At 37.7% G+C, this 20525-nt stretch overlaps 1 protein-coding gene across 2 annotated transcripts in view; it reads right to left on the reverse strand.

Annotated features, from left to right (window-relative positions):
- The window catches only part of ADCY8 (adenylate cyclase 8), a 127904-nt gene that overhangs the window by 29631 nt on the left and 77748 nt on the right, over positions 1 to 20525 (reverse strand). The window contains exons 8-9 of one of the 2 annotated variants that reach the window (XM_080580711.1): positions 14261 to 14458; positions 6892 to 6992 (exon numbers count right to left, since the gene is read on the reverse strand). In XM_080580711.1, the coding sequence (XP_080436837.1) occupies positions 6892 to 6992; positions 14261 to 14458 (299 nt within the window). The remainder of the gene's footprint in view (positions 1 to 6891; positions 6993 to 14260; positions 14459 to 20525) is intronic. The other variant, XM_080580712.1, reaches the window with a different exon arrangement.

Below are 20525 nucleotides of genomic sequence, written 5' to 3' on the forward strand. Positions count from 1 at the left end.
TAGTTTGTCGGTATGTTTAGATCAGCCATATTCACTCCCTGAATCCGAGTGGGCTATATTTCAACTTACCTGGAATTGTCCTCAGTTTCAGGCTATTCAGATTTGGATTTAGCAGAGCTAATTCTGAACTGGTTCTAAGCTATGGCTTCTATGTGTAGGAGTCCAGAAAAAAAGAATAGTTCAATAGATAATAAACAGAAAAGGTGTTATATGCATAAGATGATAGTTTTTTTGTAGTACCAAATTATGTTACAAAACATTTTGAAATAATATACGAAAAATACCAAAATGGAAACTCTGTTCCCTAATGAACTGAAATAAAATGATTTACACATTAATGTCCCTTGAGAGCTTCCATGTGGTAATATTAGTTTTGAAACTCTTCTCATTAGTACACAATGTTATCTTACATTTGTTTCAGCATTTCACTCCTACAAGACTTTCCAAATATTTGTATGTGATGAACACAGAACTCAGTGGAGCTTCCCAGAAAAGTTCCATTCCTTCAGCAAGCTCATTCAGAATTTTGAAGGAAAGAACAATGTAGCCAGAGAAAACAAATTGCATTTGGGAAGAGTGAATAATGAAGAAACAAAGACTGGAGCAGAAGCCACAGATTTCGTCCTGTACAACTAAAAGTTCGTCACAAAAATCTCAAGATTCACTGAAAGTCCCAATGACACCAAGCAGGTTATGTGACAACGCTTTGAGAACAGCTTCTGTCTGTGAAAATACACAGAAGGCCACTGATGCTTGCTGCAAGAGCAAAAGACGTTCACGGGTACACTCAGGATATCCTCATGAATGGAGTATAGGAAAAAGGAGGTATGTGTGAAATCAACAATCCTGGAGACAGAAACCTTTTCTTCATGGAACTGATAGTTCATGGACACTAAATATTCTAGTTTTTCTCTCACTACTATATAGAGAGATAAGAAGTAATACAGTCTCCATGAAAGAAGACTATACTGTGAAAAAAATATATACAAAAACATTAATATGTTTAAGAGACAGCAATGTAGAATCATAGAATCATAGAATCATAGAATATCCCGAGCTGGAAGGGGCCCATAAGGATCATCTAGTCCAACTCTTGGCACCGCACAGGTCTGCCCAAAAGTCTAGACCATGTGATTAAGTGCACAGTCCAATTGCTTTTTAAATTCAGACAGGCTTGGTGCAGTGACTACGTCCCTGGGGAGCCTGTTCCAGTGTGCGACCACCCTCTCGGTGAAGAACCTCTTCGTGATGTCCAGCCTAAACTTCCCCCACATCAGCTTAACACCATTCCCGCGGGTCCTATCACTGGTGTTTACAGTGAATAGGTCACCTGCCTCTCCACTCCCCCTCACGAAGAAGTTGTAGACTGCGATGAGGTCCCCCTTCAGCCTCCTCTTCTCCAGGCTGAACAGGCCAAGTGCCCTCAGGCACTCCTCATATGTCTTCCCCTCTAGGCCCTTCATCATCTTCGTTGCCCTCCTCTGGACACTCTCCAACAGTTTAATGTCCTTTTTGTACTGTGGTGCCCAGAACTGTACACAGTACTCGAGGTGAGGCCGCACCAACGCAGAGTAGAGTGGGACAATCACCTCCCTCGACCGACTAGCAATGCCGTGCTTGATGCATCCCAGGATACGGTTGGCCTTCCTGGCTGCCAGGGCACACTGCTGGCTCATATTCAACTTGCTGTCAGCCACAACCCCCAGATCCCTCTCTGTGGGGCTGCTCCCCAGCGTCTCATCGCCCAGTCTGTACGTATAGCCAGGGTTGCCCTGTCCCAGGTGCAGGACCCGGCACTTGCCTTTGTTAAACTTCATGTGGTTGGTGATCGCCCAGCTCTCCAATCTGTCCAGATCTCTCTGCAAGGCCTTTCCACCCTCATCTGAGTCCACAACTCCTCCAAGTTTGGTGTCGTTGGCAAATTTGCTCCAAACACCTTCTAGTCCTACATCCAAATCATTTATAAAGACATTGAAGAGGACTGGCCCTAAAATGGAGCCTTGAGGGACCCCACTAGTGACCATCCACCAGCCAGATGTGGCCCCATTAACCACAACCCTTTGAGCCCTGCCCGTCAGCCAATTGCTCTCCCATCGTATGATGGTTTTGTTTAGTTGTATGGTGGACATCTTGTCCAGTAGGATCCTATGGGAAACCGTGTCAAAAGTCTTGCTGAAGTCCAAAAAGATCACAACAGCTGGTTTCCCTTGGTCAACTAGATGGGTGATCTTATCATAAAAGGAAATCAAATTTGTTAGGCAGCACCTACCCCTCATGAACCCATGTTGACTGGGACCAATGACTGCATTGTCCCCCAGGTGCGCCTCAGTAACTTCAAGAATCATCTTCTCCATAATTTTACCAGGCACTGACATGAGACTGACAGGCCTGTAATTGCTAGGGTCTTCTTTCTTACCCTTCTTGAAAATTGGGACAACATTTGCCAGCTTCCAGTCTACTGGGACCTCTCCAGATTCCCAAGATCGTTGAAAAATAATTGAGAGAGGTCCCGCGATGACATCAGCCAGCTCTTTAAGCACCCTGGGATGGATCCCATCTGGACCCATGGACTTGTATGGATCCAGGTGGAGCAGCAAATCCCGCACATGTTCAGGGTCGGTAGTGAGTTTGTCATTCCCACCGTCATCATGGTCCTCCCGCTCAGGGCACCCAGGGTCCCGAAGACCATCATCAGAGATGAGTTTAAGAGACAGCAATGTAGTCAAGGAAGAGACAATAAAGCCAGGAAAAAGCTGCACAATAGTCATGGAGAACTAGTCAAGAGAGTCAAAAGAGCTCATTAAGAGAGCTGTGTGCTTTAGGATATTCATCTCACTGCATAGCGGTCTCATATTTATTCAGCTGAAAGCCACCTTGAGGTCCACTGACTGACTGGTTCTCCATTGGTTATATTTTGAACCCAGGGCATGGACTCTGGGTTTCAAAAGTTATGTGAAATAAACTCTTTTGGCTTCCTACACTGCAACAATATTTTGCAGTAGCTAAATGACTGAGATTCTTTTTGGAACTGAGAGTTTCTATTAATAACTCAGATGCAGATAGACAGCCTATTCATGCATATGTGTCCAATACAGCAGACCTAAACTGACCAAGCTTTAAATGAAACCAAAATAAAGCTTTCAAAAAGTTTGAGGTCAAAACTCAAGATGTCAAACCTGAGGACACTAAACATGAGTTCTTATTTTGGACCGTCACACTACACATTTAAGACCAAATGTTATTGTATTATGGTAGAATACAGGGAGCAGCTAGGGACCTAAGACTGGGATATCAATCCAAAATGCAATGCAACCTGCCTAGGCACCTGAGAAACCATGGCTTTGTATTCTTTTACAATAGATATGTAGGGAACAAGAATTCTTCTGTGGTAGCTATTCTGTTAGATATTGATGTGTTTGTCTCATCCAAGTCTGCTTATGATAAAAACAAAATTAAACTGTGCACACCTAAGAAGTCCCAGAGAATCAGCCCAGTATCTGTGTAAAGATTATATTGGCAGCATGTTGATAGGATCAAGTACAGCAGAAGATATAACAGAGGTTATAAGAAAAGGGACAAGACATAATACGTTTCTGTCTAAGAACTTCTCTCAGAAGTGCATGGGATAGATCCCTTTTTCATTGAAGAAGCAATTTAAGGCCAAATGATTTTTTTTTTCCAGAGGTCCCCTAATGTCAGAATAGAGTTTGAAATGGAGCTTTTTGCCTTCCCTCTTCCTTGTTCATAGTCATAAATCAAGAGTTGTGGAGCCAGAAGGAAAATTTATGTAAAACAAAGGATGCAGATGTTTTAAATGAACAATTTGAAAACTGTTTTTCTCCCCTCACAAGAACAACCCAGTGAAAAACTGTCAGAAATAAGAGTAGCACAGAAGTCTGCTCTAGTATGACCTGTTGCACATGTAAGCATATAGGAAGTTTATTGCAGGAGATGAATCAAACTCCCAAGCCTTTCAGATGGAAAAGATGAATCACTGCAAAGTTGGCAATGCAACTTAATGGCTTCATAGAGGATAATTACAATAGAAATATGGCATTAATTTATGTCACTTAGAGTAATGACTCAATATTTCAAAGCATGAAAGCTACTGCAAAGATTCTTAAATTCTGTGAGGTACCTATCCTGTCAGGGGAAAGTATGAATGAATCCAATATTTATCCTGCAGGAGACATATATAAACTGAGATAAAATTCTGCAACTCCCTTACATAGGAGTTATAATAACAGAAAGATAAGTTAACTTTTCTGTTAAGTAAAATTAGTCTTTGTTCTTTTTGCAATTGCTTGGTGAAGTGCTGGATGAGGCCCTGGGCAACTTGATCTACTGGCTGGCATCTCTGCCCATGACAGGGGGTTGGAACTAGATGATCTTTAAGGTCATCCAACTCAAGCAATTCTGCAATCCTATGATTACCTTCTTTAGCACACAGACCCACGCAACCTACATGGGAAATTATCTGAAGATCCTTAGTAAGATATCCTTTATGATGATTTAAATAATGTTTCTTTTACTGTGTTTCCAGAAATTCCCAAAAGACTCAGCTTAGCAAAATATTCAAATGTACTTAAACAAACACATAATTCCATCCCTGTTCAACAAAGCACCAAAGCATAAATTGAAAAGCTCTAAAATATGTTGATAGGGTAAGTTACCATGAGGGGTGTGAATTATACAGTTTGTTAGTTTTTCTGTGTAAATGATATCCATGCTCTCCTCCTATGGTACTTCTCTGATATCTACTAGAGGTATAAACATAAGTGTTTTCTCTTAAACATAAGTGGATTCTCTGAATCCAAATCCTGCCTAACTTAGTGATATCTTGTTCATGTGCTTATACTCATAAGTGGAATTGGTCTTTGAACAGAAATTTTAGAAATCTGAACTTATGTGAACTTATTTCCTCATTCAATACATTTAAATAAATCTTCTTGCTCAGATCCCCTCATCTTTTTTATCTTATTTTTTTTTTTTTGGCCTTGCTCAGCTTTTGAACACTCCTCATTTAACAACTATGCTTTATTAAGACTGAAGACTGAAACATATTTCTGAAGAAAAGTATCAGAACTTGAAAAAATGAAGACCAAAATTTGACTTCTTAAATCTTTACAGTGGTCTTCTGAAAGGACATCAGAACTGCCATGAAGTACCTGATAACTTAGTCAAATCCTCTTTCTCAAAGGGATAGTGGTAGTTAGTCTTTCCCCAGATATCTTCCCAGGTTCTATTAACCGACTTCTGAGGCAATCCTGGGGCCAAGGTTCCATAATTTTGTTTAAAAACCTCTGCTTATCTTATCTTGTAGGAAATAATATAGGAAATATCTAAACTTTTTTTTCCCATTTATTATATTTACAGCCTGTTTAATATTCAGTGACAAAAAGGTCCAAAAAATTTGTGAAGTGCAGGGGAAAACACAAATTACTGTGCAATATGGGAAACCAGAATGAGAGACAGCTGCAGGCATGGCAGCTATGTGACTCCTCTAATTCCAATGGCACTAGATACCGTCATGAGAATTAACAGAGATGAATTTGTGCAGATAGAAAAAATGTCATGTATTTTTGCTGGTATAGTAGTGATTGATATAGCAGCAGAAATAATTTTAGAAAACAGGTTCCATTAATAAGATCCATAAATCTTGTACATACTGAGAAAAGGCAAAAATAACAGCTACCAGAAGTGACAAATTTTGGATGTGCATTGGGAGAAAGACTTTAGACAAGCAAACAAACTTACTACTATTAGAGCAATATAGCACATAAGGAACAGCACAAGGTCAGACACTACTCTGCGTAGATTCCCATCAAGGAACAACTGTGGAATACATGGTACACTACTGCTGCAGAATGCAATTACCGACCTGCATCCAATTATTGTTTTGTTATTCTGGGACATAAACATGGTGAACAAGGCCTTCCAAACAACGATCCAAGAAATATTGCTGGATGATTGTAACATAAGCTTGTTATTTCATATACAAGTACTGCATTTTCAAGGTTATTCTCCAGGAAGCCATAAGCTAAGGTTCATCTGAGTGGTAGAAACCACTTGACAATTATGCTCATCTGGGCATTTCCATTTGGGCACTTGTTCAAATATCAAATGGGATTAGAGGCTCGCTTTAGCGACAGTTGATGTTCTGCTGGCTTTGCTATGATGTTAGAAAACTGACTGTATTCCTTATATATAATCTTGTTTTGTTAAGTAGCAGACTAAAAGGCCAATTGGTGGGCTTGACTATGTTACACATGTAAACATATAGGTCACAGCTGTGTCAATTTCTTCATTTTGATAGGAACTTGTTGCTTGGTCAGCCCCAGACAGAAGCAGAAGGGGGAAAAGGTCTACCAGATCATTTGCTGCTGCTGCTTCTTAAGGGCAAAATATTGCTTCCCCCAGCTGGGTAATAAATATCTTTAGCAACAAAGCACAACACTACAACTTTCTAATGTAGCATGTAAGGAACAAAACCAAAACAATCCCTGATTGTTACTTTGTAAAAACAGTTTTAAGTCTGGATCATGTTTTACTTGAACGCAGAAAGCACCAGACCATACCATGTCAAACTTTTGTAAGACGACGTTAACGCTTATCTCAGTGGGAGTTCTGCTTAAAAACATAACATTATAATGTCAATAGATACTACTGTCTCTCACATGAAAATGTGAAGTTTCAGAGAATGTGATACAAAAGCAGATAATAAAGGGAGGTGGCGGGGGGGGGGGGGGGCATAGGAGGAAGGGCAAAAATATTTCCAAAGAGTTTGGGGAACAAGCAGTTTATTGGCTCATTCCACATCTGCTAGCAATGTTATCCCATTATTTCCCCAAGACTGCCTTCAGATACACAGTAATATATTTCTGTATTTACCTGGAAGAAGGAAGTAAGCTTTGGATAGCGGTGATAAACACAAGAACAATAAATGCACACACCAAGTTTGATTTGAATACTTCATCCCGCATTTGAGAATACTGGAATAAAAAGAAAAAAAAAAGAAGAGCAAATTAGCTGTTAACCCAGTGATTTCATAAAGACTGATGCATATGAGAGGTTTGGGGGAAGAGCTAATAAGTCAATAATTCTGAATTTATTTTTAAAATCCAAGCACAACCAATAAATCACAAATACACTGGTAAAATACTTATTGAACATAAGTCTCTAATTTTCATTTGTACTATGAAATGGTTTTGTTGACTGTCTCTTTTTCCGATTTATTTGCATAAAGTGAATGAATAGATATTAGAGGCTTCTGCTGCTGAATACAGTACTAAAAACATAATTGCTTCACCAAAGGAATTGTGGGTTCCTTCACCTGAAAGCAAACAAAAAAGTAACCTGTCTGCATGTGTTATATTACAGAGGTGTCCCTGTGCTTTCCATATTGATACCTTTCTGCTTTCTTTTTTAATTATTTTAAATGCACCCAATTTGGGGCATTCTGTAGCTAGGATGTAAGTTATGTCTGTACCCTGACATTTCCAGAGGCTGTACAGAAACTTGTCAATGTGGGCATTCTCCAAGGAGAAAATGAGGGTATTATTATGTAAAAGATCATTTGAAGTGCATTATTACCATCATTTATCGGAAAGTTATTTTTTCCCCAGCATATTGGACCACTGAAAATGCTAGCAGACTCCCATTCTATTGGAGTTAGCCAGAATTGGAGTAACAGATACATCAATAAATCATAGTGGGTCAGTAAATTGCAGTGAATCAGATTAAATAGAAATGTTGCCTAAATCTTCAGCTGGTATTAAACACTGATAATTTAATGAAACTCTAATCATTTATGGCAGATGAAGATTGGTCCACAGAAGTATTTATCTTATACAGATGACAACAAATTTTCTTCACCTAATGATCAATCCCATAGGAGCTTGTCTCAGTCATTTTTCTTCCTCTGAACAGTAACTCCATTTTATTTAATCTCTTTTGAGGGATCTGAGAGTTACATATGCAGAAGAGAAGTAAACCAGAATCAAAGAAACATCTGATATCAGGATATTTCTCCAGGAGTTTGAAAATAAGGCAAATTGCAGTTATAAATGCCTGAAGAGTTTTATAATTGAGAAAAATAAAAAACAATTAATAACTGTATCAGCAACATGCGTTGAGAGCGTTCATTTGTGTACTCCTGCATTTTACTGCTAAACTGTTCTTGAAGGAAGATCCTGTCTAGACTTAGGCTACACTCATACAGACTATACAGACTCAAGCTTCTGAAATAGGAAAAAGGCTTCTCTTTCCTGCTCCCATTTGCTTTGAGTAAGAGATGGGTTTGTTTGTTGACGCCTTTCATTTTGGATCCTCCTCTGCCATGATTATACCCTGTGTCTGCTGTTTTCAGAAGCAGTACCATTTTGACATGATTTTTGATGGTGCTCAAAGGCATCTACACTTCATTCTGCTGCTGAAAGCACAGAGGCACTGACCCCAATTTCATGTGCAGGAAAACAGAACTGCATCAGTCTGCTTAAATAATGGACCCAGTCTTTTTTGGTTGTGGCACAAAAAGAACCAAAGGGAGAAAGACACATTTCTTAAAATATAACATTAAATCCTAAATATTACTTAGGGAAATTATAGCAAATTAATTGAATGAAATATAGACATGGAATTGCTCACTGTGTCAAGCGTTATGTCAAAGGATGAATGCTGTGGTCTAATCAGTAACAAAGTTGTGATGAGAAATTTTTATTGTCTCTGAAGCAGCACAAACACCCATGATAAACGTAGCATTTCTCTAACAGCCTATCCTTTTATGACTTGGAGAAGTCGTTAAGGATAAATTAAGCCTCAAGACTCTTCCATAAATATGGAAAGGCACGTAGCCTGCTGGAGCCAGGTAGAGTGGTAGAAAGAATCATGATGAGACGTACTCTGTAATCAAAGCTGTAGCTGCAAAGTCACATAGGCCTACACGCACTGGCATGACTTGTTTATTGTGCAGCGGGATCTCCTCCTTTATTCCCAAGGGACTTGAGCCATTTGTCTTGAGCTTTGGGCTGTTGGATGGCACTGTTTATTCATGCCCAGCCAGCTAGCTGAAATTTGGCTCAAATAAATAAGGCCAAGTTTTCTCTGCCAAGTAATGTTGCTCATTTTTTGAGGAAAAACTTTACTATGAGAGTGACTGAGCACTGATAGGTTGCCCAGAGAGGTTGTGGAGTCTCCTTCCCTGGAGATATTTAACAGCTATCTGGACATAACCCTGGGAAATGTGCTCCATGGGACCCTTCTTGAGCAGGTAGGTTGGACTAGATGATCTCCAGAGATTCCTTCCAACCTTAACTATGCTGTGATTCTGTGATTCACCACCTCTCAGTTTTTCCCAGAGCTCCTTGGAAGGTGAGTGCTGGACATGCAATAGGCTTTATATGTTCACCTAGAGCATTTGCACACTGGGTAGGAAGTTGGTTGGCTTTATGCTCATTGTTGCTCTTTTGGATGAAAGGGGAGACTGTTTTTTTGTTTTGTTTTGTTTTTGCCTTCAGAGCGATGATGTTTGTGCTGCTGAAAAAGCTTCTGCAGCTTCTGCTGGGCAGGCACAGAAGAAGATGGAAACTCAAGGCGGGAAAAGGGATGGATGAACTACTGAGAAGAACAGAGAGTCTACACAGACCCTGTTGTAAATCAATAACAGAAAAGAAGATGCTAAACAGGCTCAGGATTTGCCAAGTGTTTCTTCCAGAGCTTCTTGGCTCTGCACTGGAAGTTTCTGAATCAAAGGAAAGAGGTGAGGCTTATTTCTGCAAGGATATGGGATGAAGGAAGGGCAAGGTTTGTTTTCTAGTCATTTAACTTTTCACCCATCTGAACCTTTTATACAGAGAAATTCAAATATTTAGGTCTAATTTTGACCTAAGATAACCTGTACTGAGAAATTCAAAGCTCTTTTGATATTTTAAGTGTGCTCATCTCACAGAAAATACACAGACACTCCACCTCTAAGCCCAGTCTTATTTATGTTCTCAATACAAACACACATGAGGGCTTAGGATATCTTTATACAAATCTTTACACTGCAAACTCTCCTTAGCAAAAACCCTACCAGAATGCAAAATTCCTTACCCTGTTTCTATGATTTATCTTCTCTGAAAATACATGCTACTGATGTTACCAAGTCATTGTTATCATGGTAGAGTGTCTTAATGACATATTTTAATATTTGGAAATCAACTAAAGTAGAAGGAGATTTTCCCCATGAGCGATTACATGTTTGAAAACCTTCAGTGTATTTTCATGCTACCATTAGAATTACTCTACAGTGATGACTCTTTTGCTCTATCTGTCTACATCCTATTTGTGAAAATTACCTCTAGCAAAATTGAGAGTGAATTAGTCTCTAAACGAGCCATCAAGTGCTAATGAGTAAAATACAGGTTAATAATGACTAGTCCATTTGGGGAAAGAATCTATAAAATATACCAGGTGGGGATATTGCACAAATCCTCTGAAAAATGTATTCTTACAAAGTTCATGTGGAAATATGCGTATTGCCTGAGGGATATAACCCCTTCACTAATGCAATCATTGCAGCTTGCTGTGGAATCTACATTTATGCTATCACCAAGAAGGACATAAAAGCAATGAGATAAGAGAGGAAGGGGAAGTTGTAGCACTGGCTTAAGTTGCTGTCATATACAAATGATTTAAACTGTTGCAAAATGGGACCTGTGCTAGCATTCATGGTAGTTCTGAGCATGCTGTTTCCAGAAAAAAAAAAACGTATATATATATATATATATTAGCTTTTTAAACCTCAAAAGAAGTAAATTAGCACTTTCAGTACTAGTATAAATCTGCTGTCTGCAATTGCTTTGCAATGAGAATAAGAATAAAAGAATAAAAGAATAAAAGAATAAGAATAAGAATAAGAATAAGAATAAGAATAAGAATAAGAATAAGAATAAGAATAAGAATAAGAATAAGAATAAAAATAAGAATAAGAATAAGAATAAAAGAATAAGAAGCACAGGCAGGTGAAAAATCTAGCAGAAGTCCAGCATGACATTTGAGATCCATTCAAGCCACCCAAAAAGGCTTATGATCCCAATGCATAGCAGTCCTGTTACAAATGCAGTAGAAAGAAATATAGAGTATTGTTCATATGGTTACTCACTTCTCTGTGGTTTCAGGCACAGAACATTAACTTAATACTGACTGAACACCATTAATGTAACAACGTTTGGTGGGGAGATCCAGTATGGGTACTGGTTGTTCTACCTACTGAATAACTGTGAGGTCTGCAATGAGAAGTATTTGCAGGTAAAAGAAATAAGTATTAGACAGATACAAGTGCTGCCCAAAAGGGTGATGTCTAAATGTGAGGGTGCAATATTTTACATAAGAGAAGTTCATTTATTTCAGAGTTATGTCTGACTTACAGCTGCTTCTGTGCTGAGCTGAAGGTGAGTGGCAGCAAATGGAAATGGCAGTGTGAGATGGGAGGCCAACAGACTTATACTCTCTCTTTGCTCAGCAACACTGCAGGGAACACCTCATGAGGCTGATGTAGAAGGTCATGGTAAGCAGTTGCAAAATGTTAATGACTAGAAGAAAGCATAATTCCAGACTGAAAGGTTAGAGAGAACCTTTCATGGGTTCTTTCTAACAGAGAGAACAGAGGGGGGCTTCTAATCTGAGCTTGTTTTGCTTCCTGAATGGGCAAGAGGAGAAAGGGAGAAACTGATAGCAATAGTAATATAAGGCAACATGGAGTAAATAGCTACCTTCTGTGGGAAAACATTTCCCCTATTGTTTTTTTCATGATTGTTTTTATTCTATAGTTTAACACTAAGGCCATCAGGACAACCTGTAACTACTGTACAGGCTAACAAGGAAGAAAGGAAATGACATTTTCCATGTTGTCCCCTGTTATAGGCAGGTGCCTGTTACAGATACCTGCCTATAAGGAAGAGTACATTGCAATTCATCTTTCCTTAACCCACATCATCCCTTTACATCCTGATGCAATCCTCAACTTTCTCTGAACACACTCATGGTGTCTTTGCACACTCAACACAAGCAAGAAGTTTGCTGGCTGGCAACTATCTAACTATTGGAGGTGGATGAACTAGAGCAACTAAAACAGTGTTGACATTTAAAAAATAAAAACAACACCTATTTCTGTGCAGTGCTAAAAAAAATCAGCCCAATTCAGAGGACAGAAAAAAATAGGAAATACCTAAGGAAATATTGAATGAAAGGAAGTATTAGTGAAAGAACTACTTTCCATGTCTTTTAACATAGGGTGGCGTTGGAAATGTTACAGTGAGAAGAAAATGTATCAAAAGTGATAAAAATGTTGGCTTTCTAATAGACTTTTTGATATCCAGAAGTAATTAAACACTTTATTAATATTTAAAATCTGACCTATGAAATGTCATAGATTAGGGCATGGTTTTGCTCATCCTACCCCCTTGCCTAAGTTGCATTTTAATGAAATTCTGACCTGACTGTCTAGATTTTCCATAAGGATGTTAATTATGAAGTCTAAAATCACGAGAGAGTTTGGACTCTGAACATAGAATCTGATTCTGGGCAGTGTCCATTTGCTCCAGCCTACGTTCAGGACTTGTTTTTATTAAACAGCAATGTAAGGTGAGGTTCTTAATTCAGTAGTCTGCTTTACTCATCAAGTTGTTTGTGACCAGGCTGTTTCTTCTTTTACACACACAAAAAATTCTAATACACCATCCACCACCTTGATTATTGCTGTTATATCCAGACTTTTCCATCTTATCTTTTTACCTTGTGTCTTTAAAAGATTAAAGATTGCTCATGACTTTTAGATCTTTAAATGCTAATTAACAGGATATCAGAAATCCTGAATTTAACTTCCTGCTCCAAAGCCTAATACTAGTGTTAATGTCTTTTTCATATAACATTCACAAACAGGTCTTGGACCAGAGCATGTGATCCGGAGAACCCCACCAAGCTTCCAACCACTATACCACAGAGTCATATTATTCCTCTTACCAAGATTTTTGTCCCTGACAATTTTGGCTTCTTTTCTGGTACAGTCTCACAAGACAAGTGGGGAAACTTTCTTCATTGACTGCTTTTGTCCTCCTAAGAGAGGTGTGGTTTCAGCCACAGCCCTTTCTTTAGCTGTTGTTGAGATCCGGGTTCCTGACAGCTTTGCATAATAACTGCATTCTTTTGCAGCAGTGGCATCTTTTGGGATTTTACCTTGTGTCTCAGTATCTTAAATATCTTCATGGGGAAATCGAATCTTTCCCTTTTTTAAGCAAACAATTATTTTTCCTTCTATAGGCTTGCTTTTAATATAAGGACTTTGATACACTTCAAGCAGATTTTTTTCTTTTCCAGCAGTTTTCATGAAGCTCTCACCATTAATACCACCTGAAGACTAGTCTCCTATAAGTCAAGCAAAACAGTCTGTTTTCCAGTGGAAAAGTGATGGTGATGTAAGCCTTCATACTAGAAACTACTTTTTGTTTTTCTTTTCTTTTCAGTCTAACTGCACATCAAATCATAGGCCTGCTGTTGCTGCATTTCAATAGCATGCAAGTCAATGAAATCATTTGAGATCTATGCAACACCTCTCCCACTCAGCTTGCAAGTAAAGTTCTCCCATTGCCTTTCTCTTTTTAACCTAAAGCTTATATATGGATGCGGACTGAAATAGAAATTAGTGAGATCATATTGCTGCTGAGAAGCAACAAAAACAAGAACAACATTTACCTTTTAAAAACAAATTTTAAAAAGGGGTGTTTAAAACAAAGAGTTGACATTAATTTGGACTTGAAATAAACAGTGGCTGACTAGAGGAGACCAGATGGATTCTATTAGTAAATGAAAGGCACTTATCTATATAAATATGGGTATATATTTTGAATAGAAGTGTCAGTATATTAATACGCTCAATCACCATTTGTGCCAAAGCAACCTGTCATATGACAGAAAACTGCTTGTACTAGACAGCAAATGAAATCTGCAAAGTAGCTTTTGTTGTTTTCAGAAGAAGAGTTTGCCCAATGTAGGCATTTTCCAGCAATGAAACATAATCACTGCAGCACTGTAACACCTGCATCACGACAGTGTCCATTATGACCTCTAGTTCAGTCCCATCTTCTGAAAACTGAAACAAAATGAAAAAGAAGAACAAAACCAGAAAAGAAACAATGCAAGCTAGAACCTAGAGCTTCTCTATTTCAGTGGACATTTATTACAATTTGAGTAGCAAATAATTCAGCTACCAAGACCCAGCTACCTTGTGCTCCAGGCTGGAGTCTTTAAACATCAGTGAAAAAGGCTTGATATGCTCTCTTCTCAATTTATCGCCACTCCGTAAGTCGATGGTGTGCTCTATTCGCTTGTTAATTTCCTCAGGCCCAGACTGGACATGCAAAGCTTGTGCAAGATGGTTTGGAAGCAGATTTATTGAATTTCTTGTTAGGGCAGCCAGAGTCTAGGGGAAAGCACATGCAAACAGAATAAACCTGCTGGTCCCCTTGGGTTAAAATGCAATGTTTTAGATCATGTTGCATTGCAAACCGTTACAGCATTCCATGCAATTCATTTGATGAAATCTACAGAATTGTAAAATAATATGTCTGTTCCACTAAACACATACAGTAGATTAAGGGGAGTACTTTAATGTCTGGTTTAAACAGACTACGAGGTTTGCTATTGTACTGAATATTAGGAATACAATCTCCTTTCCAGATTCTGACACATAACCATTAGAGCATGCATAACAGGAGTACACACCAAAATCACAACAGAGTACTGAACTCAATGGTGTGTTTTCACAGCTTAGAATGGAAGCTACAGAAACAGAAGACACAAACAAAACAGGAGTAACAATGTTTTTCTTGGTCTTAAAGTTACTGGATGTGTGTAGTTAAGGAACAGATCAATTGGGAAGTAGTGAAGAAGGTGCATTTATGGTTACTTCAGCATGGCTTTTCGGATAATATGTTCTTCTTCACTACTGGTATATTTTAGCCAGTCAGGATTACAGTTAGGCTATATCATTTAATGTAACTGTAATTCATATTATTTAAAAAAAAATATGTATTATCTCAATTGCTTTATTCCTTTGATATTTCATTGACATATCAAAAAAAAAAATCTCTTGCACGGCTTTGCAAATGAAAGTTAGTGGAGGTAGTACAAAGGATGTTTCACCTTCAGGAAAGAAGTAGAGTTTGCTTTCATAACATAACTCAATCCAGTTTTATGGTACCATTTTGTGACACAAACTATGGGGAAGGCGCAGGCTGAATGGGAAAATAATATCTACTACCTGTGATATTCCCACGTGTTAAGACATGTTAATGAATGGAAAGGATATAAACCTTCATACATCACAGCATAAAATACAAATTATGGAAAAACAATATACTTTTGCTTTAGGAAATTTATCCTATAGCTCCTTGCTAGAAAAGATCCTCACTATTTCTTACAAGTCATTGTTGTGAAAAGGAAGTTGGGATGGATTTATCACTGCATTTCTCTGGAAAGCCAATTCTTTTGGATCACAGGATTATGTATAGATAATGAGATAAGGAGGTTTCCCTCATTCTTATTCAAAGTATAGTCAGCAGTTAACTTTTAATGAAACTTGGAGATCACATTAAAACACAGATAAGGGTCTCAGGTACTTGCTGTCAAACACTAATTTACAACTTTCTTTGCAGTCCTAAAATAAAGTCCAGGGACTCCATAGTCATGGATAATGTCTAGTTTTCTCATATTTCATTTTTTAAAGATGTAATTAAGAGTCCAATATATAGGCAGAAAAGGATATCAGGACTGAAATCATCTGTCTATTGAAGTGAAAAGTAATCTTCTTGCTTGCTTTAGTAGACAAAAGGCTTCAATCATAAATGTTTGGCAAGTCTCTCTACTCCAGTTTCCCCATCATCCCTCCAGAAAAACAGTATCATCAACATTTTGGGAAAAAAATCAAGGAAACTGATACTAAAGTTTCTCTTTTTATAATAACATTTCAGATATGCCTCAAAACATACCTTAATTAAGTTGATAATTAAGTTGGTAGCTCCAAGACTAGAGCCAAAACCCAGGGAAACAATCCATTGAGTCAATACTGTATTGCTACACATTAATGCACTGCTTAATTTAGCTATTCCTATCTCTTTTAAACTGGGTATTGCAGGAAAGTTATTATCAGTTTCTGGGGATGAAATCTCAAAAGAGGATCTGAAGTCACTGTTAAAGGACAGAATCATATCAAATGCTGTTGTGTACATTAATTTCTGAGAACTCATATTACTATATCTGCATTGGAAATGAAGGTGGAGAAGGTCCCTAATGTTTTAGTTGCGTACTGTGTTTTATTTACATAAAGGGGATGTTCTGAATTCATTCTGTTAAGTGACTATTTTTTCTTCTAATTATCTTTTAAAATTTGTTTTTAAAAACAGTTTTCTTGCTGAATGTATGAACTGGTTTACAATTTGTAGCAGATGAACATGCCATAATGTCAAGAGCATGGCAAAAGTCAATAGTACTGGTGCAAAATTGACTCTGAAGTTGTATTTATTTTCAGAGGAAAACAAGAAAATTCATATTTGAGTTTAGTAGAGCATCTCCCTTATACCCATACACGCACTTAAGACAAATGCTTCCCAGTAATTAGTAATAAAAATAAAGCAAAATATCATGCAAATTATTTGCCAAGAATATCTTCTAACCATACTTTGTCTCTGCAGCCCTGTCTTCATTCTGTATTTTTAAGACTGTGCTTTCCCTAGGTAAAGAAATGTTGGTTCTCCTTGCTACCTCTTCTACACTTTTATGAACAGCTGTGTGAATAATAGTTGTGAATCCTACAACAGTCTTTTGAGCTTTCCTGATGCTGACGATAACCATTCGTTGTACAAAACATGTACAGAGTTCTTTTAGGCAAACCCCCCACCAAACTTGAATCTGAGTATAAACAATAGAATGAATTAAAAGCAAACAAAGAAATAGAGAAATCCACCCTAGTAATCCATCCTATTTAGAAATATTTTACAAAAAAATAAAATAAAAAATGTAGCTAGCATTAGTTTTTTCCTCCTTCCCATAAAGCTGTTATTTAATAAATCCAATCATCCTGACTTGAGAAAGAAGGGAAATTTATAACCAGTGACATTTATAAAACTCTAGGTAAGCTTTACATTATTATTATTATTATTATTATTATTATTATTATTATTATTATTTTCATATATCAAACACCAAATCTTAGAGGTAAATGGGGAAATACAAGCTCACATGTTTAGATAGACGGAGTGTGTATGGGGGGTGGGGGTGGGGAGCAGGTAGGATTTGGTTCAGGAGGAAGACAATTAAGTGAAGATGCCTAGGTGTTTGGTGTCTAAGCGTCTATTAGTAACAATACATACCCTGGATACGTTCGGTTGCCCAATCAAGTGCAGTAATTGAATTGTCAGCTGAGATGTCCTGGGCTATCCTGGAAAGCAATCTAGAGCTAGGAGATTTGACACAGGACCTACTGAAGTCCCACGCACTGTTGGTCTGGGTGGGAACCAGCTGAAGTGTGCTAGGGTATCTCAAACTACAATAGACAGCCACAGTTAAGAAGCTGTGTGAAGATCTTACTCCACATGGTGAAGCCTAGTGAACTGTTCAGATAATGCACTAGTTGGGACATTCAATTGTTTCAGCTTGGGTGATTAGCAGTATACGAGACATCACAGTCTCTTGCCTGGTTTTATCAGATAGTACAGATGATCACGTCTTTTATAAGTCCCTTGTATCACGTCCATGCATGTGGATGGCATCCTGGAGTACCTCAAAAAGCAGTAGACCTTTACAGTTAGGAACTGAGCTCTGTGGGATATTGACACCTGAGACAGTCAGTAGACAAAAATGGAGGTGCTTTAGTTTTGAACTGAATTCTATCCTGTTTATACTTCGCTGTCTTGGAATTCCTTATGGTTTTGTTTTCTTTATTGCTGTTTTTCTTTTTCTTTTTTTTTTTTCATGTCTTCCTTCCTTCCTTCCTTCCTTCCTTCCTTCCTTCCTTCCTTCCTTCCTTCCTTCCTTCCTTCCTTCCTTCCTTCCTTCCTTCCTTCCTTCCTTCCTTCCTTCCTTTTATTTTTTTAATTTTTTTTAATTTTTATAACTGCTAAGTCATTGCAGCCATTACTAAGATATGCTTACTAAAACACAGACATTTTAATTTACTTTTATCTAATTCACATCATTACAGTCCCATTAGGTGCCTCTAATACCACATCTAATCACCATATTTTGGAAGGTCCTCTGGAAGGCCCAAAGAAGAAATCCAACTCTGTTCTCTTAACATAAAATAACTGCTGTCTGGCTTTCCCTGCTTTAGAAAAAAAACCCAGACACCTATTTCAAAAACAGAAAGCTCCTTCCATATCAGGCATGGTCTGAATTTCCAAGCAGACGCTTGCATCTTGGCTTACCTCACAACCACAGCTAAGGCACGTGGTTGTAACAGCACTGTAGATCCTTATATCTTTTGTTAATGTCTATGAATGTTGTAAATAAAGAGTGGTTATTCTGTTCCTCACTCATATCAAGACACTTTCAATTCACTGACTTAGGCTGCCCTCAGGTTGCCTCATACTAAGTGAGGCTGGGGTAAAGAATATGCATGACAGTGAATTTGAGTTTGGGCAAGAGAGCTCACCGGGCAGTCTGCCATTTCATATGCTTCTCAACATAACTACAGCTAAAAGTAAGCTAAATGTGAATAGAGTTACTCAAATCTTGTAATAACTTATATCAGGTAATGAAATCTTTTAAGTGTTATTGGCAAATATTCAAATGTATCGAGTGACATTGTTAGGTTGCTGCTACTTGGATTCTCAACATCTGTTGCTATCAGTGCCTTTTAGGCTGCATAATTACAGTTATTAAACAGTTATCCTGTCCAAGGCTGACATGCCTCTGAAAAAAAGCTACTATATCCTAGTATGATTTAAATTTATCTGATTTTTGAGCTGAAATACATTATTTGTGAGCAGTAATGACTATTCTCTCAACTTTAAAATTAAAATTACATAATAATTTAATCACACCTGAAATAGTAGACTTTTTAAGCTAATGTTCACCCAAAAGCTTATTGTAAAAATGTGTAATATAAAATTCTAGTTGCTTCCAGTACAAAATCAGTTCTGTTCTGTTCTGTTCTGTTCTGTTCTGTTCTGTTCTATTCTATTCTATTCTATTCTATTCTATTCTATTCTATTCTATTCTATTCTATCCTATTCTTAAAAAAATAGTGAAAAACAATTCTAGATATGGATCATTTGTTGCCATAAGACAAACGTCTTTGTAAGACAACTGTTTAGCTATGCTTATTTCAATGATTTTCATCAACTTTTTACTAGTTCATTAGGTGAGAGTTTTTTCAACTGTAGAATAGAAAAAATAACCCTCCATTTTAATCATCTTTTTTGTTAGTAACAGGGTCAGATTTAGCTGAAAAAATTAACAGTGAAATGATAGCTTATTCTACGTAGATTTTTTTGGACTACAGGAATGGTAATGTCTTAAAGTGAAAGGAGAAAGAGAGAGACATCAGAAGATAGGTACAGCAGCATGCATTCATACCTCTCTTCCTAATGAAATGAGAAACTAGAGAGAGCTCAACAAAATACAGAGAATACTAAAAGGCAGTGTACATACAGATACATGGATGTACAGAACATAAATAAAGCAGGTGTTTTATACCACAGAAAACTTCAATTCACTTTGAAGAGATGAAGACACCACCATGGACTGATTGATTGTGAAGGCTTATCACTTCAGACCAGATTTGCAAGAAGCAGAAGACAGTTGACAGAAAGACCTGCACACAATGCTTGAAGTTCAACAGACTGTGAAGACAAGTAGGACTAAGGATGTGCAGCAGAAGAAAGGATATATCATGTCATTACAGATCACTCAGAAAAAATATAAATGTAGTCGACCTTGTTTCATAGACTCATCAATCTTTCAAATGCAGTGAAAACAGAGGTGTCTGAGGGCATTTTAACCTTTCCAGCTTCAATTCCTTTAAGTAAGTAGACTTCACAAGTAATTTTTGTGACTGTATAAGAATTGCTGGTTCCTAAGGTGCTAGCAGTTAGTGAGTTAGTGTTGTAATGCTTTTGGAAAAGGTCTGATTGGGAAACAGCTTTCATTGCTTCATATTTCTATCAAACTAGTCATGACTTTAGGCTCTAACTCACTTGCTATTGAACTTTATTTATGTCTTAGAATCAGCCTTTCAATTTTATTTTTTTTTAAGGAAAGGAAAGGAAAGGAAAGGAAAGGAAAGGAAAGGAAAGGAAAGGAAAGGAAAGGAAAGGAAAGGAAAGGAAAGGAAAGGAAAGGAAAGGAAAGGAAAGGAAAGGAAAGGAAAGGAAAGGAAAGGAAAGGAAAGGAAAGGAAAGGAAAGGAAAGGAAAGGAAAGGAAAGGAAAGGAAAGGAAAGGAAAGGAAAGGAAAGGAAAGGAAAGGAAAGGAAAGGAAAGGAAAGGAAAG

The sequence above is a fragment of the Anser brachyrhynchus genome, assembly GCF_964034855.1.
Source record: "Anser brachyrhynchus genome assembly, chromosome: 2".
Taxonomy (NCBI): domain Eukaryota; kingdom Metazoa; phylum Chordata; class Aves; order Anseriformes; family Anatidae; genus Anser; species Anser brachyrhynchus.